General features: G+C 44.2%; 1 protein-coding gene across 2 annotated transcripts in view; it reads right to left on the bottom strand.

Moving 5' to 3' along the window:
* The window catches only part of LOC121693567 (protein mono-ADP-ribosyltransferase PARP4-like), a 44,908-nt gene that overhangs the window by 1,187 nt on the left and 18,984 nt on the right, over positions 1-24,737 (bottom strand). Inside the window, exons 17-39 of one of the 2 annotated variants that reach the window (XM_042073107.1) lie at positions 24,641-24,727; positions 23,951-24,115; positions 23,824-23,861; positions 23,588-23,669; positions 22,174-22,311; positions 21,602-21,842; positions 20,187-20,257; positions 19,745-19,932; positions 16,522-16,621; positions 16,171-16,341; positions 15,870-15,950; positions 14,300-14,380; positions 12,057-12,152; positions 7,211-7,348; positions 6,934-6,987; positions 6,060-6,134; positions 5,677-5,733; positions 4,407-4,533; positions 3,500-4,289; positions 2,358-2,418; positions 1,856-1,958; positions 1,078-1,210; positions 496-709 (exon numbers count right to left, since the gene is read on the bottom strand). In XM_042073107.1, the coding sequence (XP_041929041.1) occupies positions 508-709; positions 1,078-1,210; positions 1,856-1,958; positions 2,358-2,418; positions 3,500-4,289; positions 4,407-4,533; positions 5,677-5,733; positions 6,060-6,134; positions 6,934-6,987; positions 7,211-7,348; positions 12,057-12,152; positions 14,300-14,380; positions 15,870-15,950; positions 16,171-16,341; positions 16,522-16,621; positions 19,745-19,932; positions 20,187-20,257; positions 21,602-21,842; positions 22,174-22,311; positions 23,588-23,669; positions 23,824-23,861; positions 23,951-24,115; positions 24,641-24,727 (3,279 nt within the window). In that variant the 3' untranslated portion in view covers positions 496-507. The other variant, XM_042073115.1, reaches the window with a different exon arrangement.

Genomic DNA, 24,737 nt, shown 5'->3' with positions numbered 1-24,737 from the left:
TATTTGATAACAATACATTAAGAAATGTTTCCTATTCTGGGAAACGTTTAGTTTCTTTTTCTTTCGGCCGCGGTTCAATGATACCGTTTAATTGTGCCAGAAATTATCCGCGGACCAGTAATCGCCTCGTCGAGGAGGCCCTAACCCTGCGGATCATAGACAGAGAACGCATAGGCCTACTGTATGCTTTGGGTAAAGAACACTTTGCATGTCCAGTGTACACGGAGAATGACAGTGTCTTGGAGCGGCCGCACTCCACTTCCAATGTCACCGATTCCGACAGATACGCCCGACACTTTTTATCTGGTGGTGGTGGAGTTGACCGGACATCTGAGGCTTCAGACGTTACCAATTTATCATCATCCATCGCGTCTGGCCTCTGAAACATTTTTTAAGGCTAGTCTGCCTGGGCCTGGCCATGTTTGAACCGCCTCACTCATTTGTTCGTTGTTTAACATGGACGTTTTAAGCGTGCGCTGTGTGTGTGTAAGTGTGGTGTGTGTGTTTCTAGCAGGCTAGTATGGTTCTGCTCCTTTCCAGCAGAGGGTTGAGGGGAGAGAGGGGGTGTGGGCGGTCGAATCCCAGTAGCTGTCGTGTGGACGACTCCCAGTCGCGGCCGAACTCCAGCCGGCTGCACACGCACGGGTACTGCCTGTCTGCCCAGCGCACCCAGTCCACCGCCCGCTTCAGGGCCTCCCACTCGGAAGAGCTGCGGTCAACACACAAAAATAACAAGCACAGAAACACACACAGTAAGAGCTGCGGTCAACACACAAAAATAGCAAACACAGAAACACACACAGTAAGAGCTGCGGTCAACACACAAAAATAACAAGCACAGAAACGCACACAGTAAGAGCTGTTGGCAACACACAAAAATAACAAGCACAGAAACACACACAGTAAGAGTTTTTATTTCACTCACTTTTGTTTCATTTGTGTTCTCTGTATCTCACAAAACTCACGTTTTTAATTCTCCTCTCACTCATTTGTTCTGCCATAATAGCTTTCTTTCTTTCTTTCGTTCTATCTTTCTTTCTTACACACACACACACACACACCCATAGACACACACACCTGTGTTGAGGAGGGTCTCTGAGGCGGAACAGAGACTGCAGCAGCTCTCCCTGGACCAGCTTCCTGACGCGCACCAGCTGCAGGACCAGCAGGGTGGACACCAGCCTCAGGATATCAGCCTGGGCCTTGGGGCCTGATAGACAACACACACACACACGCACACACAAACACACACACAAGTATTTAAAGTTATATTATATCCTTATATACCAGCAGGGTGGACACCAGCCTCAGGATGGCAGCCTGGGCCTTGGGGCCTGATAGACAACACACACACACGCACACACACACACACAAACACACACACACACACAAGTATTTAAAGTTATATTATATCCTTATATACCAGCAGGGTGGACACCAGCCTCAGGATGGCAGCCTGGGCCTTGGGACCTGATAGACAACACACACACACACACACACACACACACACACAGACACAGACACACACACAAGTATTTAAAGTTATATTATATCCTTATATACCAGCAGGGTGGACACCAGCCTCAGGATGGCAGCCTGGGCCTTGGGGCCTGATAGACAACACCCACACACACACACACACACACGTATTTAAAGTTATATTATATCCTTATATACCAGCAGGGTGGACACCAGCCTCAGGATATCAGCATGGGCCTTGGGACCTGATAGACACATATGTATACAGTATACATACTCTTCTTGTCCAAAACCAGTGCCTGACCTCACAAATACTCTTCTGAATGAATGGGAAACAATTCAGTCACTCTAAAATCTTGTGGAGATATGTTCTCACCCAGAGAAGAGATGCCCTTTTCTTTTAGAAAAACGTTGGCAAAGAAGTTCAGATCCATACCCAGGAGCAATCCCACTTCAGCAGTGCATTCCCAGTAACCCTCCTAATGGGGAAATGAAGGCAGTATGCAAGTAAACCAGCAAGTTAGCAAATTAATGCAAACATTTCAGATATTGAGGGTGCACTGATAATAAGTATTTATTTTTTAACTTTTTATATGTTGTCTGTTTGAATGTTCTGATTGATGACCGGTGCATCTCTAACAAATATGTAAAAGTGGCCAATTCATACAGTGTCATAGGTAAATTTGATATATATTTTATTGACCATGGTTACATGTATAAAATCAATAAAAAGAAAACATCCATGGGGGTGAATACTTTTTATAGGCATTGTAGAAGTGCCCAATCCATACAGTGTCATATATATACTGGCTGTTTGCTCTGTACTGTAACTGTGGTGTTGGGAAACAAAAAGGTAGTCTGAAAAGCAGGCATCTTACAGGGTTCTGGTGACATGCCAGCTGTTCCCATGATGCACTGGGGCTGAGCCTTCTGCCCTGCCTGCAATGGAGAACTCATCACTTTCAGAGACGCCTGAGCGTGCTCACATGGTTCATAATGTGCGTTCATGCACCCAAGACACAACAGCATGCTAACAAAAATATCCAGCACAAAGCCTCTTCTTATCACTGTAGTCTAGAGGTGTAAAAGTCTGGTGTATTGAACTAGGCTACCTGTCGAGTTATGCTGTGATAGTCGAGTTATGCTGTGATAGCATATCTTGATAAAGCTGTGTAAAAGTCCTGCCACGTATTGGTTCTACATGTGTGCTTACCATAGGTGATTTCACTAATTAGCTGATCTACCTGGCTTAAAAGTTGTGCCAGAATCAACTGATTAAGTGAATGGTTGGGACAAATATGTGGCAGGACTTTTACATTCTGAAGCCAAACTTTTACACCTCTGCTGTAGTTACTGTATTGGCATATTTCCCTTATTGTGTAAAACTGAGAAAAAGCCTTGGACTAATTTGCTTCCAGGGTTGAGGATGGGCAGCGGCCTTAAGTGGGGCAATGTAGAACCGGGCCTTAACTGTGGACGCTTGGAATACAAAACAATATTTTATAACAATTTGTTACAGCAAATGGATCTACAGCCGAATCATAGCCATGGCGATATCTTGAAAACCAGAGAATTATAAAAAACAAAAAACAAATAATTCATAATTATTTTGGGTTTCCTAGCAACAGAAATTACTTGCATTTGTGAAGGAACCAAATATACAGACATATTAAAACTTTTGTTTTGAATTGAGGACACTTTAATTTAATGACATTGTAATTAAGTTTATGTGTGTACTCTTGCTAAGCACTGTTTAGAAGTTTCTAGCATTGATTGTCTTGACTTGGTTAATGAATGTCCCTAATATTACAACTCTCCATGGAAACAGAAGACTGAGGCTTTTTCCCAGTGCGTGAGCCAGAGGAAAAGGAACGGCATGGAAAACAGCCATACAGCATGTGACTTCCAACAACTTGGTATAATTCCTAACTGTTATAAATGCACCCCACACAGAGCACAGGCAAAGGCAGAAAAATAAGATAAATGAATGACAGGGTATGACCAGTGTGTATTACTCTACCTTTGACGTCTACCTGCATCTTCAGCTCGGAGGACCTCTATTGCCCGCTTTTTTGGTGGAAATCTACGGCTCCTGCCCAAACGTGAGCCTGAGGCCTGAGAGTCGTCTCGATCTGGTGCGCCTGCTGGCGGGGACAGAAGGACAGACGCCGCAGAGTCCACCTCCCCCCCTTCCACTGCCACGTCAGAGTCAGGAGCCTTCTCTACGCCCAATGATGTGAGTTTGCTGAGTCTCCAGGTCCCAATGTCCTCTCCAAGTGGGCCTACATGTGCATCTCCACAGACAGGGAGAGGGGCAAGAGCAAGAGTAGCAGCCTCAGTGACAGAAGACAGGGGAGGTGGAAAAAGATCAGCCATGACAGAGCCTGGAGCACTGAAGAGGCAATCGGAGACAGGAGGAGGACCGGAGCCCCCGGAACCCCGAGGGGGCCCAGCACCTAGGGGGGGGCACTGAACGCCGGGACCAAAGCCAACAAAGTGTTCAGCATCGAGGGTGAAGCCCTGGGTGGTGGGAGGTGGAGGTGGAGGGGGAGGGGGAGGTGGAGCACCGCCAAAGGTAGCACGGCCAAAAGCACGTGACATCTGGTTCATCCACTGCTGCTGCAGAAAGGGCTGCGGAGGGGGCACAGATCGTGAGGAGGAACCAAACGCTGCGTAGCCGGAAGCCCTCTGGGAGAGGCGACGAACAGCAGGAGGAGGGGCATGGGCAGAGAAGAGAGGGCCAGAGGGTATGGATTGAGAGGGCAGGAATCCGAGAAGGGGGAGGGCATTCGAGGGAGTTGGGGCCGGGGTAGCATCAGCATGTCCGGGAGTGCCCGCTCCTTCTGCATCAGCATCAGCATGTCCGGGAGTGCCCGCTCCTTCTGCATCAGCATCAGCATGTCCGGGAGTGCCCGCTCCTTCTGCATCAGCATCAGCATGTCCGGGAGTGCCCGCTCCTTCTGCATGGTCATCTATTATGCCCTTACCACGGGGAGCGGCACGAGCACGAGCACGAGCACGAGCACGAACACGGGTCTGGCTTCTATCCACGCGCTGTAAAACAAAAAAAGGGAGAGATTCAGACCACTCAAGGATGCTTGTCATATTGCCTAAGGTTGAGAGATTGTAGATTTGGGGCTCAAGCTTTCTTTACCATGCACACATACCTACAGTACTACTGTTGGACTACTTTTTGCACCTTCACTATTACACTCACTTTCTTGAGCACCTTACCATGCACACAGAACTACAGGCTAGTCCCGGCCCTGTCACTGCAAGCGTCTCATGCTAGCTAGCTAGCTATCTATCTATCTATCTATCTATCTATCTATCTATCTATCTATCTATCTATCTATCTATCTATCTATCTATCTATCTATCTATCTATCTATCTATCTATCTATCTATCTATCACATGGGCAGCAAGCTGCTCCAGACATTCTGCACTAGCAGCCGTGGCCCACTGGTTAGCACTCTGGGCTTGGAACCGGAGGGTTGCCGGTTCGAGCCCCGACCAGTGGGCCACGGCTGAAGTGCCCTTGAGCAAGGCACCTAACCCCTCACTGCTCCCCGAGCGCCGCTGTTGATGCAGGCAGCTCACTGCGCCGGGATTAGTGTGTGCTTCACCTCACTATGTGTACACTGTGTACTGTGTGTGTTTCACTAATTCACGGATTGGGTTAAATGCAGGGATCAAAAGAGTATATATACTTATACTAAAGCTGGTGATCCTTATACACTGGGACTGAAGGGGGCGTCTAAATTGTCCCTGGCTGCCCTGCTTTCGATGCTTGAGCCTAGGAGGTGTTCCAGACACCCACTGAAATGTTCAGTCATTTTTAAAGAAACCGTTGGGATCACGTATCTCTATACAAATTAACTTCATTTAATATAATGCTTAATCATATTATAATATAATGCTTTATCATATTATAAATTATGATAGTGATCTTTAAGGGTTCATCAGCTTAGAAAACATGTTCACTCCAACTACACCTACCAGAGCATCACCTTGAATCTTTTCAGCATTAAAACGCCCAGAAGAGCCCAGCATATGAAGAAAACATTGAGAAGACAGACCAAGCATATTTGAGTTGCATTTTATCGTTGTAAGCTCACACAAATCTAAATGTGCTCCTGAATAGTCATGGATCAAACTGCTGTATATTTTGGATATTGCTGAATTAACAAACTTACGCGTAAACTCCTCTGCAATTCTGAGGGGAAAGGGGGAGATGAAATATCTTCCTGCGCCTATTCAATCATAAAGGGAGAGTTGAGAAGACAGTATATGCATGTACTGTATGTATGTTTGAATTTCAGTTTAAATTGTGTAAAATAAAAAAGGTGTTTTATCCTCTATTGGGTTCAGCAGCTTAAATGTACATTTATTCATTTAGCGAACGCTTTTATCCAAAGCAAGTTACACATGTCAGTTATACTACACTGGCTTTTCTCCCCAGAGCAACTCAGGGGTAAGAGCCTTAATCAAGGGGACAACAGTGGAAGCCGAAGTGAATCACAAACTTTTCAGGCTACTGCAAAACATTTCTCTCTGTGTTCAGTCCAACTATACCTACCACAATACCGCCATGAATCTCTTCTTCTTCAAAAAGCCCAAAGCCCATATCTTCCTCCAAATCAGAAACAGAGTGCTGAGAAGACAGGCCAAGCATGTTTGAATTGCATTTTAAATTTAACAAAGTGTTTTATCCTCTCTGTGATCTTTAAGGGTTCATCAGCTTAGAAAACATTTCTGTCCATGTTCACTCCAACTACACCTACCAGAGCATCAAAAATTCTGTCCATTCAAGCCCACTACTGCATCATCATAAATGGGGCAGTGGTAGTGTAGTGGTTAAGGAGCTGGGCTAGCGTGCAGTAGTGTAGTGGGTAAGGAGCTGGGCTAGCGTGCAGTAGCCTGTAGGGCGGTAGTAGTGTAGTGGGTAAGGAGCTGGGCTAGCGTGCAGTAGTGTAGTGGGTAAGGAGCTGGGCTAGCGTGCAGTAGCCTGTAGGGTGGTGGTAGCATAGTGGTTAAGGAGCTGGGCTAGCGTGCAGTAGCCTGTAGGGTGGTGGTAGCATAGTGGTTAAGGAGCTGGGCTAGCATGCAGTAGCCTGTAGGGTGGGGGTAGTGTAGTGGTTAAGGAGCTGGGCTAGCGTGCAGTAGCCTGTAGGGTGGTGGTAGTGTAGTGGTTAAGGAGCTGGGCTAGCGTGCAGTAGCCTGTAGGGCGGTGGTAGTGTAGTGGTTAAGGAGCTGGGCTAGCGTGCAGTAGCCTGTAGGGTGGTGGTAGTGTAGTGGTTAAGGAGCTGGGCTAATGTGCAGTAGTCTGAAAGTTGTGGGTTCCATTCCTGGTTTCCACCGTTGTGCCATTGAGCAAGGCACTTACAGTAACCCCAAGTTGCTCCAATTAACAAACTGCAAAAATGTCTGTGAGTTTTTACTCCCATACCTACCATCATATCATCGTGAGACTCTTCCTCTTCAGAACTCGATGAGCAGGGACCGCACTGAAAAACAATTGTAATCCCTTGTAATATAGTTGACATATGTAAGTCAATTTGGACAATAGTGTCTGCTAAATGTAATGTAATATAAAGCATATGACAAACCAACCCCCCCAGGTGCTCTTCATCTTCCCAGCCCATATAGGGCAGCAGGTCCACATTTCTGTCCATTCACTCCCACTACACATACCACAGGATCATCATAAATAGTCATATAGCATTATACCAAATAACCAAGATCCTCCTCTTCCTCCTTCAGTCTCTCCTCTTCATCTTCCCAGCCCATGTAGGGCAGCAGGTCCACGTCCTCCTCTGCAATCAGTTTGGGGATGTCTGTGAAGCCCTCATCAGACTTCTGTGCATCCTGGTGGAGGATGGGAGGTGGGGGGCGAAAGACTTAATTTGGAGCCCACAGTTTTGAAACATGCCTACATTATATGATTTAATAAAACACATTTTATCCGTCTAAGACTACAGGTCCGCTTCCTTCTTGTCCCTGTCAAGGTTGCCATGGTCGTGGATACCTCAACAGGCCCAGGCAAGGAGGCATCAGGCGGGTGGGGTATGATGGGGGCTAGTTCGTTGGGATGTCACCAGAAAAGGACTGTTTTGTCAGAGTTAAGCTGTAGGAAATTCTGTGACATCCAGTCTTTCACATCAGCTATGCAATCCTGCAGTACAGTTAGCTTGTTTGGTTTGACTGAGAGGTATTTTACGGTATTCACATTAGCCTTACTGCTATAGCCTAGTCTGAAGTCTACCTATTTGCTTCACCTTTTCTCAATCTGGATGGCTCAAACTGCACATATTTTTCATCAAATATAATTCTTCAAGTCTATATTTCTGTCTAATATCGCTAACTTTAACATTAGAAGAAAACAGCCCATGCTACGTTGCTACACTAATCTCAACGTCTTTAAAAGGTTCAACTAGCCCACCTGTGACATCCCTAGGCATCTCTCCTTGCCGGGCTCACATCATTATTCCAGCTGACATCAATTAGTTGTAAAGTTGTAAATTCAACCCCCCCCCCAAAAAAAAAAATATATTCTCATCGGATCTGCACAAACCACGGAAGTCATCCATTTTGCATTTAAAACTGTGAATTTTGCGGAAAGGTGAGGAGTTTGCATGCCTGCGGTAGAATTCTCAATCTTTTTGGCCTCTATGTGTCTAGTTACATAGTCTGTCTTAGTGGGGTACGAATTGTCATGAAATAATGGTCCCGTAGCTAAAATTGATTTTTTTGTTTTATCTGCTTTATTTGGGGTCCTACTGTTGAAAAATGATGGGGTGCAAATTTTCTGACCCCGTTTTGCCCCTCCTCTGGGGGGCGCTTTCTCACCTTGGCCAGGATAATGACTGCACACATATATCTACTAATAATGATCACATTTTCACAATCTTGGTGTCAATTTAGGGGTTATTGAGGATGCTGAGTCCATTTATGACAGTTTCATTGTGATCAAAAGTTATGTCTCATTTTTTGGTAGTGGTCTAGGCTTTTCTAGGGTATTTTATCATATTTTTTGGTCAAATTGATTATATACACTCTAAGTTATGTGCACTCAAGAAGTTAATACACAGTATAAACTTGAAGAGTAATTTAGATAATAATAATAGTAATGGTAATAATAATAATAATAATAATAGTAATAATAACTTTGTTAGATATAGCGCCTTTAGAAAGAGTTAGAGACTAAAGGCCTCAGTGAGCAGATATGTGTTTAGATACTTTTTTGTTGTTGTTGTTTTTTTTTGTGTGTTTTTTAACAACCTGGTGAACAATCTGATATTTTCCTTTGCAATAGCTAATAAAGCAATCAATCATTTAACATCTTTGAAATAAAACTAATAGGCCCCAGCCGTGGCACGGCTGGCTGGGGCACCATGCACCGTACGCCGGCGACCCGGGTTCGATTCCCGCCCCGTGGTCCTTTCCGGATCCCGCCCCGACTCTCTCTCCCACTCACTTCCTGTCACTCTCCACTATCCTATTTTAACATGATTATTATTATTATTTTATTTATTTATTTTCAAGTTGCTGTGTTGTCTGTCTTGTAGGCCTACTGTATGTCTTAGTGGCACGGGAACGCTGGCGATGCCGCTCCGTCCGGCATCTTTTGTGTTTGTTATCTTTTTAATGTTTTTGTCATGCGCTGGCGACTACGCCGCTCCGTCTGGCATTTTTTGTCTTATTGTCTTTTGTTTTTTGACAATGTCTTGTATGTTTTTATAGGCCTAGACCTCCTCTCTAATGTAATGTATGTTATCTTATTATTTATTTATTTTAATTTGTTTTATTTTATTTACAGGCCTAGACCTATACCTTTTCTCTCTCTCTTTTTACATCTTGTTACTTCATTGTTTCTGTAATCTCGGCTTCATCTCAGCTATATTGAAAATGAGGGCTTCCCTCAATGACCCTCCGAGAATAAATAAAGGTTGAATGAATCCTGTCTCATTAAAGGCATAAAAAAAATATGAAATAAAACTAATACAAAATGTACTGTAGCTCTACTGCAATTGCAGTGTACATTAACTAAGTACTGAACTAATCAATGAACTAATTGATAAATGAACTAATTATTAATGTAAAGTTGCATAAACATGAACAGGAAATGCAGAAAACACTTTAGAAATACACTTCTACATAAATCGATCATTCATCAGCATCATCCTCATTTGTAGAATGCTTGGTCGCATTTTCACAGTCACCAGCAAATCATTTGCAAAGAGGAGTACAGGGAATTCCATGTCTGTGACAAGTGCACCTGAGTGTTTTGCACTGGGTTTTGTCAACTCTATCACAGCTCTAGGGGCAGGGAGTGTAAGACATGTCACAGGAACATAAACTCCTTCTTGGAAAGTCCAACCATTTTCTTCAATCTAAGGAAAAACTGGACAGTTTGAAATGTAGGATTTATCACGCATGGCAATGTAATTGGCACGAAGGATATGAGGCAACAAGGCAGCTCGTGTCGGAGGTAACATTTCTCCCTCCAAATTCCTGGTCCGAAATAGCTCCCACCTCAGTTTTGGTAGGGTTGTGTGACCAGTTGACCTATAGACACTGCAGACAAACTGCTCTAGAGACCTCTGACTTGTTGGGGAAGTTCACCATTTATGAGATTAGATGGCAATGGACCGTCACCAGGCTTCTTAAAGCACCTGATGACAGGATCATAATCATCAAGTTTCATGTACCCATCAACCCAGGTCTTTTTGCTGACACCCACAAATTTACCACCCCAGTCAGCACCAGAGAAATTGAGGAGACCGATAAGGCCTTGACATTTTTGATGTCCTATAATCTGCACTCTTGAGATGAGTGTGAGGTCCAAGGTGCTTACCAGCAACAAGATCAAGCAGAAGGATTAGGACATCAGTATCTGGTGACCAAACTCTAACTTCACTCCAGCCAGTCTCAGCTGAACACACCATTGCTTGATGAGCAATAAGTGTATCTGCCTCTTCATGAGAGTGTATTTCCTCAAAACCAAGGCCCTTAATCTTTGTGTCATACACAACAGTCAACCTGAAAGCACTCCAACTGGAGTAGCGTTGAAGTAAACTCTCAGCCAGCATAGTTGTCAGACTCTTCTTGGTCCTTGAGGCAGATAAAAGTTCCTTTAGAGACATTGTGAGTTTCATCTCCAGATGAATTTCAAACTCCCTTGATGTTGCTGCTCTCTTCTTGCGTGTTTAAAGACTGGTCCAAGTAACGGTCAAATATTACATGCCCTTCCTGATACCCGACCATCATTCCATCAATGCGCTTCAAGAAGGCTTCTTGAAGGTCAACAAAAGTTTGCATGACAGGTGTCAAAAAAAGATCATATTTTCTCATTTCATCCGATATTGATTTTCATCGATTTTTATATACCGATTTTTAGCTGGCATCCATTACAAATGGCATCATTTGATAATTCTGTCTTCTTGTATCTTCTGTCTGTATCTTAGCAATGTGATTCTCAGCTTTGTGTCATTAGACAGAATTAAAACACATATATCTTGTGTTGAAATAGTTATCTTTGACAAAAATTGGCAAGCAGCAATGAGGGGGCCAAATAAAGTTGTGACTGCTGATGATTTAGTCTCTCTTTAAGGAAAATCCAAAATGGCCAATTGTTTATAATGAGTGGGGAAAATTTGCAATGATCACCAATATGAGTATGAAGAGTATGACTAGCCATTGGAAATTTTTTGCTAACCCTACGTCATCATGATATACTGTAACCCCTAAACGCAGGTTCGCTAATTATAGCGCCCCCAGTGGCCGAATTACACCAAATTTGTTGTGTACCTTTGGGAGGGGATCAGTTGTCATGTGACCAAATTTCGTTAACATACATCAAAGTGTTCCCAAGATATGAGCTCACTTACTGTTTGGCGACTTTGCCCCATTGGATTTGCCTTTATTACTGCAAAAAATGAGTCATAACAACTTCTGATCACAATAAAACTGTCATAAATGGACTCAGCATCCTCAATAACCCCTAAATTGACACCAAGATTGTGAAAAATGTGATCATTATTAGTAGATGTCGTGTGTGGTCAGTATCCTGGCCAAGGTGACAAAGCGTCATTTTTCAACAGTAGGACCCCAAATAAAGCAAATAAAACAAAAAAATCAATTTTAGCAAAAAAATCCTACGGAAATACAATTCGTACCCCACTATCTGTTCTTGTTCTTGGATTTTGCAAAATTCATTTCTAAATATGTTTTTTTCCACTTCATGAGACATTTTTTGACTGATGTGACTTATAGTCCAGAAAATACGGTATGCATTTTATCCATTTAAGACTACATACATTTTATGTATGTATTCAAACTTTAAATATCGTTGCAGTTCATATGAGAAAATATATAAAAATATATTTAGCACATTTCCAAAATATTATTTTGTTTCCATTATATTATTTGAACAAGTCATGTTGCTTTTAGTTCACTTATTATTCTTGTAGTGGCTTGGTGGTATTAATGAAAAACTTTAGATGCTGTGAGCTGGATAGGAAAAATATGACCTTTTCCCTTTGACCTTTGTCTGTGAGGTCAGGAGTGAACGTACCCTCTCCTCGATGGCCACAAAGCTGGTGAACTGGGAGAGGACGGAGAACTCTTTGCTGAGCTCCACGATGAAGGACTTCGTCTGCACTTTCTTCCCCTTTGAGATTTAGAACACAGCAGCTATCAGAAGAGCTCAACACAGCACAAACACACACACACATACAGAAAGACCAGCTATCAGAGGAGCTCAACACAGCACAAACACACACACACATACAGAAAGACTAGCTATCAGAGGAGCTCAACACAGCACAAACACACACACACATACAGAAAGAGCAGCTATCAGAGGAGCTCAACACAGCACAAACACACACACACACACATACAGAAAGACCAGCTATCAGAGGAGCTCAACACAGCACAAACACACACACACATACAGAAAGACCAGCTATCAGAGGAGCTCAACACAGCACAAACACACACACACATACAGAAAGACCAGCTATCAGAGGAGCTCAACACAGCACAAACACACACACACACACATACAGAAAGACCAGCTATCAGAGGAGCTCAACACAGCACAAACACACACACACACACACATACAGAAAGACCAGCTATCAGAGGAGCTCAACACAGCACAAACACACACACACACACATACAGAAAGACCAGCTATCAGAGGAGCTCAACACAGCACAAACACACATACACACACATACAGAAAGACCAGCTATCAGAGGAGCTCAACACAGCACAAACACACACACACACACATACAGAAAGACCAGCTATCAGAGGAGCTCAACACAGCACAAACACACACACACACACATACAGAAAGACCAGCTATCAGAGGAGCTCAACACAGCACAAACACACACACACACACACATACAGAAAGACCAGCTGTCAGAGGAGCTCAACACAGCACAAACACACACACACATACAGAAAGACCAGCTATCAGAAGAGCTCAACACAGCACAAACACACACACACACACATACAGAAAGACCAGCTATCAGAGGAGCTCAACACAGCACAAACACACACACACATACAGAAAGACCAGCTATCAGAGGAGCTCAACACAGCACAAACACACACACACATACAGAAAGACCAGCTATCAGAGGAGCTCAACACAGCACAAACACACACACACACACATACAGAAAGAGCAGCCATCAGAAGAGCTCAACACAGCACAAACACACACACACATACAGAAAGACCAGCTATCAGAAGAGCTGAAGAGTACCACAAAATTCTACAGCATCTACATTAAACACGTCACAACACAACTAGAAAACACACACACACACACACACACACACACACACACACGTGCCCACACACAGGGGCGTCTTAATACCACCCTAGCCCCCCCCCCCCCCCCCCCCCCCCTCCCCAAACCGCGAATATTAATTATGACAAAATGATACCTGACCCGCGATCCGACCGCTTATTTACAAAATGTGTGCTTTTGTAGCCTAACATGCAGTGTAGCCTATCCTTATTGAGGATGTAAAACCTTTACATAAACAGGAACAGAAAGCCCTCCTTAATCACGTCAGCTTACCCATGACATCGCTTATCAAATAGGCTACCGCACAAACACAAAGCGTTTAAATTTACAACACTGGCTGTAAAGTTAATAGGTGGGCTACACATAGGTGCTAGGTGCAGTTACAGGAATCCACATCATTCGTTATATCCTTAGCCTACCCACGTTATCTCCAGAGTGGTTCAGTTTGTCAGTCAGTCTCAGCCTCTCCTGTAGATAGCCTACTCTACACCGGTTGGGACTTATTAGGATATTGTTACATTTTGTTACACTTTAGAAGAGAAGACAGAGGGAGGCCTTGCTCCACCTGCACCAATGTCACCATAGCAGTGCGATGTGCTCAATTATTTGCTAGCACCTAGCACCGGAGTAATGAGGCCGCAAATAGAGACACGTTTATTATCATTATTGATTTATTATTATTATTATTATCATTATTATTATTATTATTATTATTAAGAGGCCCCACATTGGTCGAGGCCCCTGGGCTCTGGCCAGGTAAGCCCATGCATTAAGGCGCCAGTGCCCACACATACACACACACACACACACACACACACACTCAGACCAGCAATCAGAAGAGCTGAAGGGCTCAACACGACACATCAACAACATCACCAAACGTACACCAAACACAAACACGTCACAACACAACTAGAAAACACACACACACACACACACACACACACACACACACACTCAGGCACAGAGAAACACTGACATACCTCATGTTCAGCTTCATCCATGTGAAGAATGCCATCCTCATAATCTCTAATGACTGCTCTTGCTGTGAGCTTGTGAAGGAACTAGGTACCAGACACATGTACACACACCCATTCACAAACAACACACACACACACGCACGCACGCACACACACACACACGCACACACACACACACAGAGAGAGAGAGAGAGGGGAGTAAATACAAACATGTGTAACAGATGTCTACTAGAGCAAGTCACATGAACAGGGTTCTCTAGTGTGTTGTGTTCATGAGTTCAGGGTGGGGGTAGCATAGTGGTTAAGGAGCTGGGCTAGCGTGCAGTAGTGTAGTGGTTAAGGAGCTGGGCTAGCGTGCAGTAGCCTGTAGGGTGGTGGTAGTGTAGTGGTTAAGGAGCTGGGCTAGCGTGCAGTAGCCTGTAGGGTGGTGGTAGTGTAGTGGTTAAGGAGCTGGGCTAGCGTGCAGTAGCCTGAAAGTTGTTGGCTCAATTCCCAGCTTCCACCATTGTGCCCTTGAGCAAGGCACTTAAAGGAGAATTCCGGTGTGATTTTGACCTAAAGTGTGTTGAAACATGATACCGAGTGTGAACGTATGTCTCATAGCTCATCTCGGCTTGTCCTCTGCACTCAGAAATCTGGCGCTAGTTGGCCGATGCTACCAACAGTTTTTCGATGGGGGTGCCTCGGGCATCGGCCTAGCCATGCAAATAAATTACTGTTTTACACCATTTACAAGGCTCAAAGTAGCACCATACTTCATTGGTAGACTTCCGAGGGCCTTGACATTTAAAACGAGACATTTAGAACTTTGAAAAAGCACTGGTAGTTTATTTACAAGACGATTTAAGTATAAGTATAAGTATATATACTCTTTTGATCCCGTGAGGGAAATTTGGTCTCTGCATTTATCCCAATCCGTGAATTAGTGAAACACACTCAGCACACAGTGAACACACAGTGAGGTGAAGCACACACTAACCCCGGCGCAGTGAGCTGCCTGCAACAACAGCGGCGCTCGGGGAGCAGTGAGGGGTTAGGTGCCTTGCTCAAGGGCACTTCAGCCATGCCTACTGGTCGGGGTTCGAAGTCCGAAGCGCTAACCAGTAGGCCACGGCTGCCCCATTTATACAGACAGTACCTTAAGGAATTTTACCGTTCGACGCCATCTTGAATGCTACTGGAAGCAACTGGAATCCATACATTTCCACAGAATTATTTTTGGAATCTGATCCCTTATCATACCTGTTAATTCGTACTCGTCGCTCGAATTATCATGACTAAATTCAAGATGGCGTCGAACGGTAAAATTCCTTAAGGTCCTGTCTGAGAGTGCAGAGTGCAGAGGACAAGCCAAGATGAGCTATGAGACATACGTTCACACTCGGTGTCATGTTTCAACACACTTTAGGTCAAAATCACACCAGAATTCTCCTTTAACCTCAAGTTGCTCTGGGGACAATGTAATCCCTTGTAATATAGCTGAAATATGTAAGTCACTTTGGTCAGAAAGTGTCTGCTAAATGTAATATATAAAAGAAGAATAAATAAAAAAAGGAGTTGTAGGTGTTCATACCGTGCCCTTAGTCTTCTGCAGTTCTGTGGTGGACACCATGGTCTTAATCTCCTGGCCACACAGGTCCCCATAGAGAGTGGCCTACGGTGGTCATATGCATACATGACCACAGGCATCAAGATGTCAAAAACAAAACATTTACCAGATATTCATCAGATTTTGTCATTTCATATCTATATGGGCAGAAAAATACAGAGCTTCCATTTGAGAGGTCACTTGAGTAGAATCTGAAAAATAAACACAAATGGACAAACATAAATAAACACTGACACGACCCCATTCTCTTGAACCGTTACTCTACCTGTGTGCAGTGGGGTACGAAGCCGTAGACCAAGGTGTGGCAGTTGCTGAAGAGGGCGTGGACCTGTGCAGGGGCCTGAACAGGAGGGGGCGCTGCTGGGCTGAACAGCTGCCACTTCACCGCCACCGAGCCGCAGCCTGGAGACGCCAAGCGCCTCACCTGCGACGCCACCTGCCAGGTGACACAACAATACTTCAGTTACACACCTGACATCAGACACATCTGTCTCTCAAATACATGTTTCTATTGGAGTTAAGTCCCATTTAGCTTCTGATTAGATCTGTATCCCTGTTCCACCTTCACTATGAATGTTTATGGGAGATTGAATTTGCGTTCGGGGAGACAAACTACCTTCTCTGACCATGTGTGTCGGGTCTTTGTGTCAAAGAACTCACAGGCTCCACCACCTGCTTGGGCAAGAGCACGAAGCATGTGTCTGTTGGCCGTTTTACTGTGGAAACACACACAATAGGTAGACGTTAGCACACACACACACACACACACACCGTTTACTTCTTTATTTGTATCCACAATTCAGAATAAATATTTACAACGGAGTATTACATGTATTACACATGAAGAATTTTTTTGCCATGACGAGATTAAAGTCGACATGTCGAGTTTAAAGTCGACATGTCGACATTTCGAGAATTAAGTTGAAATATCATGTCAACTTTAATATCGACGTGTCGACATTAAACTCAACATTTTGAGAATAAAGTTCAGTGATTCTTGAGATTAGGAACAAAACAGATTTAAATTTTCTAAAAGAATATTTTGAAGATTTTCAAAAGCTATTAACACATCATTGTTAAATGTAGCTTTGACTATCTAACCATGTTTTGGTTCAACCTCCCAGTTGTACATTTGGCTATCTAACCATGTTTTGGTTCAACCTCCTAGTTGTAGATTTTTTTTTAAAAATTACATGTTTGCTGGACCCGCACTCAATTTTTGTCAACACCATCAGACACACAGAAATGTCTATAAAATGATTTTTTGAATAACTTCCCACAAATAGTTTGACTTATAATAATAATAATAATAATACATTTTATTTAGAGCGCCTTTCATGTCACCCAAGGTCACTTCACAAATAAACAAAACAAAAAGGTTGTAAAATTATAGTCATCTCAAAAAAATTAATTAAAAGTAAAAATAAAAAAGTAAAAATCTAGTCAGTCAGTCCATAAGCCATCTTGAAGAGATATGTTTTAAGTGTGCTTTTAAAGTCAGTAATTGAGTCACAATGTCTCATGTAGTCTGGCAGTGAATTCCACAGCTTGGGGGCTATGTAGCTGAAAGCCCTCTCTCCCTGGGTGCTGAGGTTCACATTAGGGACATGCAGTAGGCCTGCTGAGGAGGATCTCAGTGAGCGGGCAGGAGTGTAGACTTCTAGGAGGTCAGTGAGGTAGGTGGGGGTATAATTGTGTAGGGCCTTGTATGCCAGGAGTAGGACTTTGAAATGTATTCTGTAGGCAACTGGAAGCCAGTGCAGTTGCATCAGTAATGGTGTTACATGACTAGTGGATTTGGAGCCTATAATAATCCTTGCTGCAGAATTCTGAATTAGTTGGAGCCGATGGAGGAGCTTGTTAGGGATTCCGGACAAGATGGAATTACAGTAGTCAAGGCGCGATGTCACATACGCATTTACAAGGACTTCTGCACTCTGCTGGGTGAGCGCTGGGCGAAGCCGTGCAATGTTCCTTAGATGGAAAAAAGCACTTCGAGACATACTGTTTATGTGCGCACTAAATGAAAGTGTGTTGTCCAGTATGACACCAAGGCTCTTGACCTGGTTGGAGCAAGGGATGGTGCTGCCATCTATACAAAGGGTGAAAGGTTCCATCTTAGCAAGAGCTGATTTGGAGCCAACCACTAAGAGCTCAGTCTTACTGCTATTCAGCTTCAGGTAGTTTTGTGTCATCCACAAGTTTATGTCATGGAGGCAGGCAGTAATTGCAGCTGGAGGAAGAGTGGCAGTAGGTTTTGTAGATAAGTAGAGCTGGGTGTCGTCAGCATAGCAGTGAAATTGAACACCATGTTGCCTGAGGATAGTGCCAAGTGGGAGGAGGTAGATAATAAACAACAGAGGGCCCAACACAGACCCCTGGGGTACCCCTCTTGTCACAACACTGCTCTCAGACTTGCAACTCTGTATTTGTACAAACTGTGTCCTTCCAGAGAGATAGGAGGTGAACCACTGGTGAACGCTGCCCCGCACTCCAATATTGGCTAAACGTTCCAGGAGAAGATGGTGGGAGATGGTGTCAAAGGCTGCACTGAGATCAAGGAGAATCAGTTTATCAGTCTCTTGATTCTCTTAACAATGCACACAGGTTTTGAAATGAATTATATCACATTTTTAAAGTCAGAAAAGTCAGTGTTTAGAGTTACAGTTTTGGTTGTACAGTTTTTAAAGTTTTGTTTTTAACCTTCATAATGAACAGTTATATTTAGAAGCATAAAAATTACACATGAACTTTGGAAATGTATTAGTTTAATGGACAATTATCCTTGAGGGAACAGATCAGCTATTCTTTTTTTTAAAAATATAATGTAAAGTCCATCTGACGGAGTTGACAATATCAACGGAAGGACATTTTACATTCAAAATGACTACTGAACCCTCACAAATACCAAGAAACAGACGACTCACATGTTCCTCTTCACCATCCATCCATTACCTTGGCAGATATACAGTGCCTATAAAAAGTTTTCCCCCCTTGGATATTTCCCCATTTACTACTTTTATAACTGAAATCTTGATCAATATAATTTGTCCCTTTTTACAATACTGTATAAAAAAACCCTTTTTAGATAGATAGATAGATAGATACTTTATTGATCCCCAAGGGGAAATTCAATTCAATTTTTAATGTCAAAGTGAAAGCAGATTTAAACAAATGTACCTCGGAAGTCTACCAATGAAGTGTGGAGCTACTTTGAGCCTCGTAAATGGTGTAAAACAGTGATTTATTTGCATGGCTAGGCCGATGCCCGAGGCACCCCCTTTGGAAACCTGTTGGTACCATCGGCTAACTAGCGCCAGATTTCGGAGTGCAGGGGACAAGCCGAGATGAGCTATGAGACATACATTCACACTCAGTATCATGTTTCAACACACTTTAGGTCAATATCACACCGGAATTCTCCTTTGAAGTCGACATGACGAGTTTAATCTTGTTGTGGCAAAAATATTTATTTTCTTCATGTGTGGCCCTAATACTCTGTCGTAAATATTACATAAGGACACAAATGTCACAGACGCAATAATTGCTCAGACAGACAAGGTTCATTCATGTGATACTGTTGACAATTACAAAGCAGCAGTACAGCACATATTAAGGATATACACAACACCTTCTCCAAATGTGGCGACTTCCAATAATGGATGAAATTTAACAGTATTTAGCCGGTTTCACCTTTGTAAATCCAACAATCCAGAGTCCCCTAGTGACCAGCCTATGTATGTGACCCAAACTTCCAAATATGAGCACAGACACACACACACACAGACACACACACACACACACACACACCCCTTCGGGTCAGGTACTAGAGACCTCACCTGAGGCCGCAGGTGAAGAGACGCGTATGTGCAGCGTTGTTGCGGACCAGCTGCAGGGTGAGGGTGGGGTTTTGCACGTGGCCGTCAGACAGCAGCACCAGGCTCCTGCTGCCCCGGGATGGAGGCAGCAGACTCAGGCTGCGCAGGGGCCGCCACAGCTCAGTGCTGCCCCCAACTGGTGGGGAGGTCTAATGATGAGAACAGCAGAAAACAAACGTACTGATTCACTGAAACAACATAGGAATAGGTCCACTTTTTAAGCAGAGTAAAGTGCTCATAAAAGTGTCTATTTGTTCATTACACTCACAAAGGTATTTCTTTGTTTATTATTGTTAAGTATCAGTATGGTGGCTATGGTGGATCCTAAGATGTTATGATGCATAACCTTACACATATTCTGTATACCTGAACTAATTTATTTATTCACCATGTCAGTACTCACCTTGATGAACTTCTTGGCTGGTTCATATGCATCTCCTAGAACTTTGGAGAACATGAAGGCATCCTTATGATCTGTAAAAAAATGAAAAAAGTACATGAGCCACTGTAAGCCACGAGCAAAACGCCACATAGCCAGGGTCGTTGGTATGGCAGTCAGAGCGCATGCTCAACTGCAGTGACGACACTGAGATTATGATTCATACAAACCAACATATTAAATATGGTGTAATGCATCATTGTGTATTCTGAATGGGTACAGAACTACAGAAATAGCAGTGGAGACCCCTTGTGGCTCATAGACTGTTTTGGCTATTCAGGGTGTCTAAGATAATTGTCAACATCTTAAAAAAAATAAGTCACGTAAAGTCTCTTAATTTCTGCATAGCTGTGGCTCCTTAAACACTACCAGTGCCCAACTGTCCCACCTGTGCCACCTGTCCCAACACTACCAGTGCCCACCTGTCCCAACACTACCAGTGCCCACCTGTCCCAACACCACCTGTGCCCACCACTACCAGTGCCCACCTGTCCCAACACCACCTGTGCCCACCTGTCCCACCACTACCTGTCCCAACACTACCTGTCCCAACACTACCAGTGCCCACCTGTCCCAACACCACCTGTGCCCACCTGTCCCACCACTACCTGTCCCAACACTACCTGTCCCAACACTACCATTGCCCACCTGTCCCAACACTACCAGTGCCCACCTGTCCCACCTGTTCCAACACTACCAGTGCCCACCTGTCCCACCTGTCCCAACACTACCAGTGCCCACCTGTTCCACCACTACCAGTGCCCACCTGTCCCAACACTACCTGTCCCAACACTACCAGTGCCCACCTGTCCCAACACTACCAGTGCCCACCTGTGCCAACACTACCAGTGCCCACCTGTCCCAACACTACCTGTCCCAACACTACCAGTGCCCACCTGTCCCAACACTACCTGTCCCAACATTACCAGTGCCCACCTGTCCCAACACTACCAGTGCCCACCTGTCCCAACACCACCTGTGCCCACCTGTCCCACCACTACCTGTCCCAACACTACCTGTCCCAACACTACCATTGCCCACCTGTCCCAACACTACCAGTGCCCACCTGTCCCACCTGTTCCAACACTACCAGTGCCCACCTGTCCCACCTGTCCCAACACTACCAGTGCCCACCTGTGCCAACACTACCAGTGCCCACCTGTCCCAACACTACCTGTCCCAACACTACCAGTGCCCACCTGTTCCACCACTACCAGTGCCCACCTGTCCCAACACTACCAGTGCCCACCTGTCCCAACACTACCTGTCCCAACACTACCAGTGCCCACCTGTCCCAACACTACCTGTCCCAACATTACCAGTGCCCACCTGTCCCAACACTACCAGTGCCCACCTGTCCCAACACTACCAGTGCCCACCTGTCCCAAACAGCACAATGTTGATCTTGAGTTTCTTATCCAGTTTGCTCAGGAGGTGCAGGGCGATGTGCCGTGCGTTCAGCAGGGCCTCCCCCCGCATGGACTCAGAGCAGTCCAGCAGGAGCAGCACCTCCTGCACCCCACGGCCCCCAGGACCAGCAGCACCAGCAGGACCAGGGCTGGGCTCCTCTCCGGCCCTATGGGGGGGCCCGAAATCGGGGTAGAACACCAGCATACAGGCCTGGGGAGAGAAAATCGGCCTGGATGGGTGAGGTCTGCTGTATAAGGCCTTGTGTATGTGTGTGGGCATGAAGATGTAACACAGTTTTGCCAAAAGAAAGACAAAAGTGGGAGAGGGAGAATACAAATACTACAATGGTACTTCTCCGACATTCATGTTTGCGTCTTGTGTAGGCGTGTGCATTTGTGTAAACGTATGTTGTAGTGTGAGTGCATGCATATATCGCGGTCTGTCTGTGTGTGATATTGTGTGTGTGTGTGTGTGTGTGTGTGTGTGTGTGTGTGTGTGTACGTGTGTGTGTGTGTGTGTGTGTGTGTGTGTGAGATCTGACCTGGCTGTCTTTATCAGGGTGGTTCTCCACCCACATGCGGGGCATGTGCATCTCAGACAGAGTGATGTAGAGGTGGAACCCGTCAGAACCAAGTGTCTCCCCGGGCAACGTGCTTACCACCGCCTTACAGTCCGTTCTCTGAAGAACGGGAGAACACGGGTCAAAGGTCAACTCTCACTCAACGGGTCAACGCTCACTCAACGGTTTAACTCTCACTCAACGGGTCAACTCTCACTCAACGGGTCAACTCTCACTCAACGGGTCAACGCTCACTCAACGGGTCAACTCTCACTCAACGGGTCAACACAACACCTTCAACAGGTCAACTCTCACTCAACGGGTCAACTCTCACTCAACGGGTCAACTCTCACTCAACAGGTCAACACAACACCTTCAACAGGTCAACTCTCACTCAACGGGTCAACTCTCACTCAACGGGTCAACGCTCACTCAACGGGTCAACGCTCACTCAACGGGTCAACTCTCAACGGGTCAACTCTCAGTCAATAATCTGCTAGTCAACACAACACCTTCCACAGGTCAACTCTCACTCAACGGGTCAACTCTCACTCAACAGGTCAACTCTCACTCAATAATCTGTTAGTCAACACAACACCTTCAACAGGTCAACTCTCACTCAATAATCTGCTAGTCAACACAACACCTTCAACAGTCAAAACTATATCATTTAAAATATCAACATATATTGTAGTAAACTCTAAGTAAAATATACAGTATCATGCCTTGATGAAACTCTTAGCAGAAATGTGTAGCCATGTAATCAGTGTTTAATAAAGGCTTAATATTTTCAAACAGGACAACCTTAGTTCTTCTGCTTCTTTCTTTGATTATTTGGAGGAAACCAGAAAAGTATTCCCTTACAACTTAACTAGTCAAAACAAAAGCTTCATCAGTCAAAACAAAAGCTTCATCAGTCACAACAGATTAATTCATCAAAACAACAGATTCATTAGTCAAAACAAGACAAAAGTCTGACGACACATTCGCCAGTTTCAAACAGGACTATATTTTAAAAATGTTTTCTTCATTTAGCAAACGTGTTTTATCCAAAGCAACTTAGTGGTCAACTTTTGTGTTGTACTCAGCAGTTCAACAGTTTCAAACAAGACTTTTTTTTACATTTTTATTCACATAGCAGAAACTTTTTATCTAAAGCGGCTTAGACATGTCAATTATATTACAAGGGCCAATGTGCCTGGAGCAACTTAGGGTTAGTGACTTGCTCAAGGGCACAACGGTGGAAACCGGGAATTGAACCCACAACTTTTTAGACTACTACATGCTAGCCCAGCTCCTTAACCACTATGTTACCAGCGCTCCTATTTCAAACAATAAACTGAGCATTTCCTCAAGCAACACATAAGACAGTTCAGGAGGGCATACTGGTACATACCTTGGTCTGAATACGGTGTGTATCACAGTGCAGATTGATGATCTCATAAGGCATCTCAATGGACAGACTGAGAGAGAAGACCCTGTGAAGAGCCAATAAGAAAGAGGTGTACTTCAAATCAGTGATACATCATCATATATAATCAATCAGTAACATATAATCACATATATTATTATCACTGTGTCAATCTGCCATTGATGATGTAGAGCACATATGAACTAGGTGAAGACCCTTACCCATTGAGTTCACTCACACACACCTTCTCCACAGTACCCTGTCAAACACACACAGAGTAATTTAACAAAAACAAATAAAAGTTCATCACTGAATAGACAACTGCCAATCAATTTAGACTCCTTCTACCTGTGTCCTCTCATTGAGCGCAGCACTTTGTTGCCATGGTGCCACGCTGCCAGGCAACTGGAAGAAGATTGAGTCAGCCTTCACCAGCAGCTCAGAGATGAAGGTGACCTTGATGAGGACGGTGGCACCAGGTGGAAGATTCCCCACACTGATGGTGAACACATCCTGATGGGGCGCACAGTTATGACATCATCAAATACTATACTAACAGATATCCAGTGATCTCCTCACTCCATAGAGTGGGGAAGCAACCCGGAAGCTTGTAGTTTTTAGCGTTAGCATTTTAATGCTTCCTGGTTCGTAAGAAAAAATCTCTACGGGAAAAATGAATGGGATTTTTGCAAACATGGTGAAAATAAGGTGTGAGCGACGGCCGTAGAAAATCTAGGTATTTGGTTTGGTTATTAAAATGTACTGTATGTAACGTAGAAACAGTCATATTTTAAAGATGTAACAGGTCTAAAATCCACATGGAGACAACATACCCGCTGGTTTTATTGAAAGGAAATGAATGTGAGGTCTCTCAAGCAGTTAATGAACTATTGGGGGGATTCATTCTCTCATAGGGACTTTTAATCAGAGTTGAACTATTTCACTCCTTGAACTATTTTGAATGATTTCTCCTTGAATACTGTACATCTGTGCTATATCTGTGTGAAGAGTAGTTTTGTAAAGTGTGTGTTGACGTACAGGAGCCTCCTGGTGCATGAGGTAAGCTCCGTGGCCCATCTCTACGGCCTGCTTGTAGTCCTTACGGGCCTGCTCCTGCTCCTTCACCTGAGGAACA

Source organism: Alosa sapidissima, chromosome 2, assembly GCF_018492685.1.
Source record: "Alosa sapidissima isolate fAloSap1 chromosome 2, fAloSap1.pri, whole genome shotgun sequence".
NCBI lineage: Eukaryota > Metazoa > Chordata > Actinopteri > Clupeiformes > Clupeidae > Alosa > Alosa sapidissima.
Note: the sequence above shows the minus strand (reverse complement) of the source record. Positions and strands in the feature narration are given on the sequence as shown.